This window comes from Oncorhynchus keta, unplaced genomic scaffold, assembly GCF_023373465.1.
Source record: "Oncorhynchus keta strain PuntledgeMale-10-30-2019 unplaced genomic scaffold, Oket_V2 Un_contig_23053_pilon_pilon, whole genome shotgun sequence".
Lineage (NCBI taxonomy): Eukaryota > Metazoa > Chordata > Actinopteri > Salmoniformes > Salmonidae > Oncorhynchus > Oncorhynchus keta.
In genome coordinates this window covers 115,001-128,444 of record NW_026283182.1, presented here as the reverse complement: position 1 = coordinate 128,444, position 13,444 = coordinate 115,001, and the positions used below count along the sequence as shown (strand labels likewise).

The window sequence follows — 13,444 nt, the reverse complement described above, 5'->3', positions numbered from 1 at the left end:
TTTAGAAATGTTTCTGCAAGTTCTTTGTTCAAATTCTACTTCAATAGGGTTTCCCAAAATTCCCAGTTCTTCCACAAATCCTAGTTGGAAGATCACAGAATAAGCAGAAAACCCAGAATCCTCCTACCAGGATGTCTGGAAAAGCTTTCCTGGAATTTTGCCACCCTACTTAAACACATCTGTACATCCACCTGAAAGACGTCCACCAGTAATAGGTTTAATTACATTTATTTGAATACCCATAATAACCCAGTGGCTATGCTACGTTCGTTGCTGTGCTAGTCTTTGATCCTGAGAGATGGGAGATATAACTGTTATTATCCCAGTGGCTATGCTACGTTCGTCGCTGTGCTAGTCTTTGATCCTGAGAGATGGGAGATATAACTGTTATTATCCCAGTGGCTATGCTACGTTCGTCGCTGTGCTCGTCTTTGATCCTGAGAGATGGGAGATATAACTGTTATTATCCCAGTGGCTATGCTATGTTCGTTGCTGTGCTAGTCTTTGATCCTGAGAGATGGGAGATATAACTGTTATTATCCCAGTGGCTATGCTACGTTCGTCGCTGTGCTAGTCTTTGATCCTGAGAGATGGGAGATATAACTGTTATTATCCCAGTGGCTATGCTACGTTCGTCGCTGTGCTAGTCTTTGATTCTGAGAGATGGGAGATATAACTGTTATTATCCCAGTGGCTATGCTACGTTCGTCGTTGTGCTAGTCTTTGATCCTGAGAGATGGGAGATATAGCTGTTATTATCCCAGTGGCTATGCTACGTTCGTCGCTGTGCTAGTCTTTGATCCTGAGAGATGGGAGATATAACTGTTATTATCCCAGTGGCTATGCTACGTTCGTCGCTGTGCTAGTCTTTGATCCTGAGAGATGGGAGATATATCTGTTATTATCCCAGTGGCTATGCTACGTTCGTCGCTGTGCTAGTCTTTGATCCTGAGAGATGGGAGATATAACTGTTATTATCCCAGTGGCTATGCTACGTTCGTCGCTGTGCTAGTCTTTGATCCTGAGAGATGGGACATATAACTGTTATTATCCCAGTGGCTATGCTACGTTCGTCGCTGTGCTAGTCTTTGATCCTGAGAGATGGGAGATATAACTGTTATTATCCCAGTGGCTATGCTACGTTCGTCGCTGTGCTAGTCTTTGATCCTGAGAGATGGGACATATAACTGTTATTATCCCAGTGGCTATGCTACGTTCGTCGCTGTGCTAGTCTTTGATCCTGAGAGATGGGAGATATAACTGTTATTATCCCAGTGGCTATGCTACGTTCGTCGCTGTGCTAGTCTTTGATCCTGAGAGATGGGAGATATAACTGTTATTATCCCAGTGGCTATGCTACGTTCGTCGCTGTGCTAGTCTTTGATTCTCAGAGATGGGAGATATAACTGTTATTATCCCAGTGGCTATGCTACGTTCGTCGCTGTGCTAGTCTTTGATCCTGAGAGATGGGAGATATAACTGTTATTATCCCAGTGGCTATGCTACGTTCGTCGCTGTGCTAGTCTTTGATCCTGAGAGATGGGAGATATAACTGTTATTATCCCAGTGGCTATGCTACGTTCGTCGCTGTGCTAGTCTTTGATCCTGAGAGATGGGAGATATAACTGTTATTATCCCAGTGGCTATGCTACGTTCGTCGCTGTGCTAGTCTTTGATTCTCAGAGATGGGAGATATAACTGTTATTATCCCAGTGGCTATGCTACGTTCGTCGCTGTGCTAGTCTTTGATCCTGAGAGATGGGAGATATAACTGTTATTATCCCAGTGGCTATGCTACGTTCGTCGCTGTGCTAGTCTTTGATCCTGAGAGATGGGAGATATAACTGTTATTATCCCAGTGGCTATGCTACGTTCGTCGCTGTGCTAGTCTTTGATCCTGAGAGATGGGAGATATAACTGTTATTATCCCAGTGGCTATGCTACGTTCGTCGCTGTGCCAGTCTTTGATCCTGAGAGATGAGAGCAATAGGGAGAAAACTTCTCTCCTCCAACTCTTTGAAGTCTAAAACACCAACGTTTTCAAATCCTCAAAAGTCTTGACTGTAAAGAGCATGGCACCATGGAATGTTATACGCCAGTCGTGTGTGTGTGTGTGTACGTATGTGTGTGTGTGTGCACGTATGTGTGTGTGTGCACACGTATGTGTGTGTGCATATATACGTGTGTGTGTGTACGTGTGTGTGTGTGTGCACGTATGTGTGTGTGCATATATACGTGTGTGTGTGCACGTATGTGTGTGTGCACGTATGTGTGTGTGCATATATACACGTGTGTGTGTGTGTGTGGTGTGTGTGTGTGTGTGTGTGTGTGTGTGTGTGTGTGTGTGTGTGTGTGTGTGTGTGTGTGTGTGTGTGTGTGTGTGTGTGTGTGTGTGTGTGTGTGTGTGTGTGTCTGCACATGTTACGATGCCAAGTCTTGGTTTAACACTACCTGTCTTTTATCTGTTCTTATTGCAGGTGCCTTTGGCCTCATCCCCCTGTGAGCCCCTGCTAACCCACATTAAGCCCTACAAGTGCACACTCTGGAGAAAACTTCTCTTCTGCCAGTAATCCATACTTCTCATTGAGAGATGAAGATGTGCGTCCCACTACTGATGGCTGTGCTGCCTATCATACAGGCAGGTCAGTACTGCAGTTATTACAGCTCTTATGAATGTTATGACTGTGTTATGACAGGTATTACAGAGGTATTAGGGGTTTACGACAGGTCAGTACTGCAGATATTACAGCTCTTATGAATGTTATGACTGTGTAATGACAGCTATTAGGAGTTTAGGACAGGTCATTCAGCTGTTATTACAGGTATGAGACTATGATCTGAAGTTAGAATACTGCCCCACCTCCACCATGTAGAGTTTCCTGTAGTGGAACATGGCCCTGGTAGAGGGTAGAGTTTCCTGTAGTGGAACATTGCCCTGGTAGAGGGTAGAGTTTTCTGTAGTGGAACATTGCCCTGGTAGAGGGTAGAGTTTTCTGTAGTGGAATATGGCCCTGGTAGAGGGTAGAGTTTCCTGTAGTGGAACATGGCCCTGGTAGAGGGTAGAGTTTCCTGTAGTGGAACATGGCCCTGGTAGAGGGTAGAGTTTCCTGTAGTGGAACATGGCCCTGGTAGAGGGTAGCGTTTTCTGTAGTGGAACATGGCCCTGGTAGAGGGTAGAGTTTCCTGTAGTGGATCATGGCCCTGGTAGAGGGTAGAGTTTCCTGTAGTGGAACATGGCCCTGGTAGAGGGTAGAGTTTCCTGTAGTGGAACATGGCCCTGGTAGAGGGTAGAGTTGTCTGTAGTGGAACATGGCCCTGGTAGAGTTTCCTGTAGTGGAACATGGCCCTGGTAGAGTTTCCTGTAGTGGAACTTGGCCCTGGTAGAGGGTAGAGTTTTCTGTAGTGGAACATGGCCCTGGTAGAGGGTAGAGTTTTCTGTAGTGGAACATGGCCCTGGTAGAGGGTAGAGTTTCCTGTAGTGGAACATGGCCCTGGTAGAGGGTAGAGTTTCCTGTAGTGGAACTTGGCCCTGGTAGAGGGTAGAGTTTCCTGTAGTGGAACATGGCCCTGGTAGAGGGTAGAGTTTCCTGTAGTGGATCATGGCCCTGGTAGAGGGTAGAGTTTCCTGTAGTGGAACATGGCCCTGGTAGAGGGTAGAGTTTCCTGTAGTGGAACTTGGCCCTGGTAGAGGGTAGAGTTTCCTGTAGTGGAACATGGCCCTGGTAGAGGGTAGAGTTTCCTGTAGTGGATCATGGCCCTGGTAGAGGGTAGAGTTTTCTATAGTGGAACATGGCCCTGGTAGAGGGTAGAGTTTTCTGTAGTGGAACATGGCCCTGGTAGAGGGTAGAGTTTTCTGTAGTGGAACATGGCCCTGGTAGAGGGTAGAGTTTTCTGTAGTGGAACATGGCCCTGGTAGGGTGTAGAGTTTTCTGTAGTGGAACATGGCCCTGGTAGAGGGTAGAGTTTTCTGTAGTGGAACATGGCCCTGGTAGAGGGTAGAGTTTCCTGTAGTGGAACATGGCCCTGGTAGAGGGTAGAGTTTTCTGTAGTGGAACATGGCCCTGGTAGAGGGTAGCGTTTTCTGTAGTGGAACTTGGCCCTGGTAGAGGGTAGAGTTTTCTGTAGTGGAACATGGCCCTGGTAGAGGGTAGAGTTTTCTATAGTGGAACATGGCCCTGGTAGAGGGTAGAGTTTTCTGTAGTGGAACATGGCCCTGGTAGAGGGTAGCGTTTTCTGTAGTGGAACTTGGCCCTGGTAGAGGGTAGAGTTTTCTGTAGTGGAACATGGCCCTGGTAGAGGGTAGAGTTTTCTGTAGTGGAACATGGCCCTGGTAGAGGGTAGAGTTTTCTATAGTGGAACATGGCCCTGGTAGAGGGTAGAGTTTTCTGTAGTGGAACATGGCCCTGGTAGAGGGTAGAGTTTTCTGTAGTGGAACATGGCCCTGGTAGAGGGTAGAGTTTTCTGTAGTGGAACATGGCCCTGGTAGAGGGTAGCGTTTTCTGTAGTGGAACTTGGCCCTGGTAGAGAGTAGAGTTTTCTGTAGTGGAACATGGCCCTGGTAGAGGGTAGAGTTTTCTATAGTGGAACATGGCCCTGGTAGAGGGTAGAGTTTTCTGTAGTGGAACATGGCCCTGGTAGAGGGTAGAGTTTTCTGTAGTGGAACATGGCCCTGGTAGAGGGTAGAGTTTTCTGTAGTGGAACATGGCCCTGGTAGAGGGTAGAGTTTCCTGTAGTGGATCATGGCCCTGGTAGAGGGTAGAGTTTTCTGTAGTGGAACATGGCCCTGGTAGAGGGTAGAGTTTCCTGTAGTGGAACATTGCCCTGGTAGAGGGTAGAGTTTTCTGTAGTGGAACATTGCCCTGACTAGCTGCAGAACAACAATTTTTAGGTATTTGACCTTTGTAGTTGTGTAGGATGGAGAGGGATGAAGGAGGATAAATGGATGGTGAGAGATGAATGGAGGAAGAGAGATGTAGGGAGAGAGAATATGGAGGGGAGGGAGGCAGCGTAATAGAAGGAGAGGGTAGGAGGTAGAGGGAGAATGATGGAGGGGTGAAATGGAAGGAGAGAGAGCGAGAGGGGGGAGATGGAAAGAGCAAGGGAATGAGAGGGATGGGGAGGGTTTGAAAGAGAGGTAAGGAGAGGGAAAGTGGGAGCGGTATGGAGGTAGGGAGTGAGGAGGAAGTAGGTCAGTCTGAGCGATTGAAGGTATAACTGTGTCTGCCACGTGTGAGGAAAGGAGAGTGGATGTCCCTCTCCACCTTCTCCCTCTGTGTCTGGGTGAGTGTGTGTCTGGGTGTGTGTGTCTGGGTGTGTGTGTTTGGGTGGGTGTGTGTGTCTGCGGCAGGGCAGCCTCTAAAGCCATGGCTAGACTCCAATGGCTCAGCTTTTCATAGTAACGGACACATAACAAATATTTCTACATTTCCTTCCTTCTCTCTCTGTCAGTTAAATGTTCAATTCAATTCAAGGGTCTTTATTGGCATGGGAAACATTGCCAAAGCAATGTTTCTCTCTCTTTCTCTCTCACGCTCTCACGCGCTCTCTTCCTTTCTCTCTCTGCTGTTTCCTACCATAGTGTTTTTGTTTTTGACAGTAAGCTACTCTGTATATTCACTAACATGAAGGCCTAGCTTCGGTTGCCAGGTTGACTTCCTCCGGTTGCCAGATTGGGTCTTAATCCCACTTACCCTTTGAAGGGCAGAAAAGTAACATGAACGGTAGGAGGGAGGCATGTGCTTATGCTTACACACACACACACACACACACACACACACACACACACACACACACACACACAGACAGCCACACACAGACAGCCACACACACACAGACAGACACACACACACACACACACACACACACACACACACACACACACACACACACACACACACACACACACACACACACACACACACACACACACACACACACACACACACACACACACACACACACACACACACACACACGACATCATGCCTTTCTGTGTCAGTGTGCTCTTAAACACAGCATGAAGTTCCAACATAATGACAAAGACTTTAAACAGTGCTATTGTCAAACTTACTGTAAAAATAGTATACATATTTATAATTAATGCATGATGTTGTATATTAACACCCTCTGCTACCCACTGGTTGAGCCCAATGGAGTAAGATGAAGATCCCCCTTAGACACTGATCTAAGCTCAGTTTAGCATATTCCCCATAATGGTTAGGGTAAAGCTCCGTGGAGGAAAAGCTGATCCTAGAAATCTGCCTACGGGCAACTTCTTCAAAGCATCATCTCATCTGCCTTTCCATAGGGATTCACAGAATGAGAGCAAGTGGTTGAGGGCAGAAATAGACAATAGCTACAGTATGCTTTGTGGGGTTTTGTTGTTTACAGTATGCTTTGTGGGGTGTTGTTGTTGTTTACACTATGCTTTGTGGGGTGTTGTTGTTTACACTATACTTTGTGGGGTGTTGTTGTTTACACTATGCTTTGTGGGGTGTTTTTGTTTACACTATGCTTTGTGGGGTGTTGTTGTTGTTTACAGTATGCTTTGTGGGGTGTTGTTGTTTACACTATGCTTTGTGGGGTGTTGTTGTTGTTTACAGTATGCTTTGTGGGGTGTTGTTGTTTACAGTATGCACCACTCGGGAGCCCACTCTTGACTGAAACCGTCTTATTGAAATGAACTTCATTATGTTGTCATCCAGAGCCACATTTGTTTATTTTCCAAGCTATAACACACAATATTTTACAAGTGCTTTGTGTTTTCATGTTTGGCCATGGAAAATCAAGTATAATTTTATCTTGATACTGGTATCGTGATAACCCTAACCCCACACACACACACAGACAGCCACACACACACAGCCACACACACACACACACACACACACACACACACACACACACACACACAGACAGACAGACAGACAGACAGACAGACAGACAGACAGACAGACAGACAGACAGACAGACAGACAGACAGACACACAGACACACAGACACACAGCCACACAGCACACACACACACACACACACACACACACACACACACACACACACACACACACACACACACACACACACACAGACAGACAGACAGACAGACAGACAGACAGACAGACAGACAGACAGACAGACAGACAGACAGACAGACAGACAGACAGACAGACAGACAGACAGACAGACAGACACACACACACACACAATTTCCTATTGAACTTGCATCCAATCCATTAGAAGGTCCTGGAGGTGTTGTTTTAGTTTCTGAATCGTTCCTGGCTTTCAAAACCTCCTAAATATAAAGTCCTATGTTTGACCAGAGATTTATGTGGCTGTCCCTATGTGGCTCCGCTCAAAAGCAGTGCACTTGTGTATGTGGCTGTGTGGCTGTCTGTGTGTGTGTGTGTATGTGGCTTTCTTTGTGTGTGTGTATGTGGCTATCTGTCTGTGTGTGTGTGTGTGGCTGTCTTTGTGTGTGTGTGTATGTGGATATCTGTCTGTGTGTGTGTGTGTGTGTGTGTGTGTGTGTGTGTGTGTGTGTGTGTGTGTGTGTGTGTGTGTGTGTGTGTGTGTGTGTGTGTGTGTGTGTGTGTGTGTGTGTGTGTGTGTGTGTGTGTGTGGCTGTCTCTGTGTGTGTGTGTGTGTGGCTGTCTCTGTGTGTGTGCGTGTGTATGTGTCTGTCTGTGTGTGTATGTGTGTGTCTGTCTGTGTGTGTGTGCATATGTGTGTGTCTGTCTGTCTGTCTGTCTGTTTGTCTGTCATTTGGGACAGAGTTCAGTCAGGGTACACTGTGGTTTTTGATGAAACAGTCTGAAAAGCGTAGAGGTCAGCGTTTCCACGTCCGCTGCCAGGCACGCCGAGACTTGGCCTCGCTTCCTTGGGAATTATATTATTATCCGTTCACTCTGAATGCTCAGGAAATACTCTGGTTAATGATGGGAGAGTTGTGGAGAGAGGACGTATGTGGGTATATGTTTGTTGTGTCAATGTGTATATGAATAATGTGTGATAAACCCAATCCATTTGAAACTACATCTTTAGTCTACTTAGCATAGGGAAGATCAAAACAATTCCTTTGAATTATTTTTCTGTAATTTACCTGCTCATGTTACCATCATTGCTGGTAAAATTTGAATTTGAATTAGAATTCTAATTTGAAGCGCTGTGACGTCATACTTGTTTGATAATATTTCCATTTCTGGCATTTACTTATCTCATATGTATATACTGTATTCTATACTATTCTACTGTATCTTAGTCACTTAATAATGTTCCATATCTGGCATTACTTATCTCATATGTATATACTGTATTCTATACTATTCTACTGTATCTTAGTACATAATGCCGCTCTGACATCGCTCATCTCATATGTATATATTCTTAATTCATTCCTACTTAGATGTGTGTGTATTGGTTACAGTATATGTTGTTTCACTGTTAGATATTACTGGTTAGATATTACTGCAGTGTTGGAACTAGAAACAATGTTCCATTTTGCTGCAGCTGAGTAACATCTCTCACGTTTATGTGACCAATAACATCTGCTGAACACGTTATGTGACCAATAACATCTGCTGAACACGTATATGTGACCAATAACTCATCTGCTGAACTGGCACGTGTATGTGACCAATAACTACTTATCTAACCACGTAATAATGTGACCATATAACATTACTTATCTCATATGTATTACTGTACCTATACTATTCTACTGTATCTTAGTCACCAATAACATCTGCTTACCACGTCATATGTGACCAATAACATCTGCTAACCACGTGTATGTGACCAATAACATCTGGCCATAACCATCTCCACGTTTATGTGACCAATAACATCTGCTAACCACGTGTATACTGGCATTACTGTATATACTGTATTCTAACTATTCTACTGACCAATAACATCTGCTGAACACGTGTATGTGACCAATAACATTTGCTAACCACGTGTATGTGACCAATAACATCTGCTAACCACGTGTATGTGACCAAAAACATCTGCTAACCACGTGTATGTGACCAATAACATCTGCTAACCACGTTTATGTGACCAATAACATCTGCTGAACACGTGTATGTGACCAATAACATCTGCTAACCACGTTTATGTGACCAATAACATCTGCTAACCACGTGTATGTGACCAATAACATCTGCTAACCACGTGTATGTGACCAATAACATCTGCTAACCACGTGTATGTGACCAATAACATCTGCTAACCACGTGTATGTGACCAATAACATCTGCTGAACACGTGTATGTGACCAATAACATCTGCTAACACGTGTATGTGACCAATAACATCTGCTAACCACGTGTATGTGACCAATAACATCTGCTAAACACGTGTATGTGACCAATAACATCTGCTAAACACGTGTATGTGACCAATAACATCTGCTGAACACGTGTATGTGACCAATAACATCTGCTAACCACGTGTATGTGACCAATAACATCTGCTAATCACGTGTATGTGACCAATAACATCTGCTAACCACGTGTATGTGACCAATAACATCTGCTGAACACGTGTATGTGACCAATAACATCTGCTAACACGTGTATGTGACCAATAACATCTGCTAACCACGTGTATGTGACCAATAACATCTGCTAATCACGTGTATGTGACCAATAACATCTGCTAACCACGTGTATGTGACCAATAACATCTGCTAATCACGTGTATGTGACCAATAACATCTGCTAACCACGTGTATGTGACCAATAACATCTGCTAATCACGTGTATGTGACCAATAACATCTGCTAACCACGTGTATGTGACCAATAACATCTGCTAATCACGTGTATGTGACCAATAACATCTGCTAACCACGTGTATGTGACCAATAACATCTGCTAACCACGTGTATGTGACCAATAACAGTGACCAATAACATCTGCTAACCACGTGTATGTGACCAATAACATCTGCTAACCACGTGTATGTGACCAATAACATCTGCTAACCACGTGTATGTGACCAATAACATCTGCTAATCACACGTGTATGTGACCAATAACATCTGCTAACCACGTGTATGTGACCAATAACATCTGCTAATCACGTGTATGTGACCAATAACATCTGCTAACCACGTGTATGTGACCAATAACATCTGCTAACCACGTGTATGTGACCAATAACATCTGCTAATCACTGTGTATGTGACCAATAACATCTGCTAACCACGTGTATGTGACCAATAACATCTGCTAACCACGTGTATGTGACCAATAACATCTGCTAATCACGTGTATGTGACCAATAACATCTGCTAATCACGTGTATGTGACCAATAACATCTGCTAACCACGTGTATGTGACCAATAACATCTGCTAATCACGTGTATGTGACCAATAACATCTGCTAACCACGTGTATGTGACCAATAACATCTGCTAACCACGTGTATGTGACCAATAACATCTGCTGTGTATGTGACCAATAACATCTGCTAATCACGTGTATGTGACCAATAACATCTGCTAACCACGTGTATGTGACCAATAACATCTGCTGAACACGTGTATGTGACCAATAACATCTGCTAACCACGTGTATGTGACCAATAACATCTGCTAATCACGTGTATGTGACCAATAACATCTGCTAACCACGTGTATGTGACCAATAACATCTGCTAACCACGTGTATGTGACCAATAACATCTGCTAACCACGTGTATGTGACCAATAACATCTGCTAATCACGTGTATGTGACCAATAACATCTGCTAACCACGTGTATGTGACCAATAACATCTGCTAACCACGTGTATGTGACCAATAACATCTGCTAAACACGTGTATGTGACCAATAACATCTGCTGAACACGTGTATGTGACCAATAACATCTGCTAATCACGTGTATGTGACCAATAACATCTAACATCTGCCAACAACATAATCACGTGAACACGTGTATGTGACCAATAACATCTGCTAACCACGTGTATGTGACCAATAACATCTGCTAACCACGTGTATGTGACCAATAACATCTGCTAACCACGTGTATGTGACCAATAACATCTGCTAACCACGTGTATGTGACCAATAACATCTGCTAACCACGTGTATGTGACCAATAACATCTGCTAATCACGTGTATGTGACCAATAACATCTGCTAACACGTGTATGTGACCAATAACATCTGCTAACCACGTGTATGTGACCAATAACATCTGCTAACCACGTGTATGTGACCAATAACATCTGCTAACCACGTGTATGTGACCAATAACATCTGCTAACCACGTGTATGTGACCAATAACATCTGCTAACCACGTGTATGTGACCAATAACATCTGCTAACCACGTGTATGTGACCAATAACATCTGCTAACCACGTGTATGTGACCAATAACATCTGCTAACCACGTGTATGTGACCAATAACATCTGCTAACCACGTGTATGTGACCAATAACATCTGCTAATCACGTGTATGTGACCAATAACATCTGCTAACCACGTGTATGTGACCAATAACATCTGCTAACCACGTGTATGTGACCAATAACATCTGCTAATCACGTGTATGTGACCAATAACATCTGCTGAACACGTGTATGTGACCAATAACATCTGCTGAACACGTGTATGTGACCAATAACATCTGCTAATCACGTGTATGTGACCAATAACATCTGCTGAACACGTGTATGTGACCAATAACATCTGCTGAACACGTGTATGTGACCAATAACATCTGCTAATCACGTGTATGTGACCAATAACATCTGCTAATCACGTGTATGTGACCAATAACATCTGCTGAACACGTGTATGTGACCAATAACATCTGCTGAACACGTGTATGTGACCAATAACATCTGCTAATCACGTGTATGTGACCAATAACATCTGCTAACACGTGTATGTGACCAATAACATCTGCTAACCACGTGTATGTGACCAATAACATCTGCTAATCACGTGTATGTGACCAATAACATCTGCTAACCACGTGTATGTGACCAATAACATCTGCTAATCACGTGTATGTGACCAATAACATCTGCTAATCACGTGTATGTGACCAATAACATCTGCTGAACACGTGTATGTGACCAATAACATCTGCTGAACACGTGTATGTGACCAATAACATCTGCTGAACACGTGTATGTGACCAATAACATCTGCTGAACACGTGTATGTGACCAATAACATCTGCTAAACACGTGTATGTGACCAATAACATCTGCTAACACGTGTATGTGACCAATAACATCTGCTAACACGTGTATGTGACCAATAACATCTGCTAATCACGTGTATGTGACCAATAACATCTGCTGAACACGTGTATGTGACCAATAACATCTGTGTATGTGACCAATAACATCTGCTGAACACATGTATGTGACCAATAACATCTGCTAAACACGTGTATGTGACCAATAACATCTGCTAAACACGTGTATGTGACCAATAACATCTGCTGAACACGTGTATGTGACCAATAACATCTGCTAAACACGTGTATGTGACCAATAACATCTGCTGAACACGTGTATGTGACCAATAACATCTGCTAACCACGTGTATGTGACCAATAACATCTGCTAACCACGTGTATGTGACCAATAACATCTGCTGAACACGTGTATGAAACATATGTTAACATTGCCAAAGCAAGTGAAGTACTGTAGATAATAAACAAAAGTGAAATAAACAATAAAAATGAACAGTAAAAACTACAATCACAAAAGTGCCAAAAGAATAAATACATTTCACAGACATTTCAAATGTCTCTCATTCTCTCTTTTTCTCTCTTTGTCTATATTTTTCTTTCTCGATCTTTCTCTCTTCCTATCTGTTCCTCTCTCTCTCTCTCTCTCTCTCTCTCTCTCTCTCTCTGAACTGTTCTTTCTCTCTCTCTCTCTCTCTGCTAACCACTCTCTCTCTCTCTCTCTCTCTCTGTCTCTCTCTCTCTCTCTCTCTCTCTGTCCTCTCTCTGTCTCTGTCTCTGTCTCTGTCTCTGTCTCTCTCTCTGAACTGTTCTTTAACATCTCTAACTCACTGTGTCTGTGACTCTGTCTCTGCTCTCTCTCTCTGTACTGTTCTCTCTAACTCTCTGAACTGTTCTTTCTCCTCTCTCTCTGCTCTCTCACGTCTATGTGACCAATAACATCTGCTCTCTCGTGTATCTGACCTCTCTCATCTCTCTCTCTGTCTCTGTCTCTGTCTCTAACATCTCTGAACTGTTCTCTCTGACCAATGAACTCTGCTTTCACTCTCTGTGACCAATAACATCTCTGAACTGTTATTTCTCCAATCTCTCTGTCTCTCTGTCTCTGTCTCTGTATGTGACTCTGTCTCTGCTCTCTCGTGTCTCTGACCTGTTCTGCTCTCTCTGAACTGTTCTTTTTCCAATAACTCTCTAACCACTGTATGTGACCAATAACTCTCTCTCTC

At 43.8% G+C, this 13,444-nt stretch overlaps 1 protein-coding gene across 4 annotated transcripts in view; it reads left to right on the top strand.

Moving 5' to 3' along the window:
- Positions 1-2,389: 2,389 nt before the first annotated feature.
- LOC118382308 (cell migration-inducing and hyaluronan-binding protein) overlaps positions 2,390-13,444 on the top strand; it is a 91,398-nt gene continuing 80,343 nt past the window's right edge. Inside the window, exon 1 of one of the 4 annotated variants that reach the window (XM_052505269.1) lies at positions 2,390-2,642. In XM_052505269.1, coding sequence (XP_052361229.1) covers positions 2,591-2,642 — 52 coding nt within the window. In that variant the 5' untranslated portion in view covers positions 2,390-2,590. The remainder of the gene's footprint in view (positions 2,643-13,444) is intronic. The other 3 variants (XM_052505270.1, XM_052505268.1, XM_052505267.1) reach the window with 3 other exon arrangements.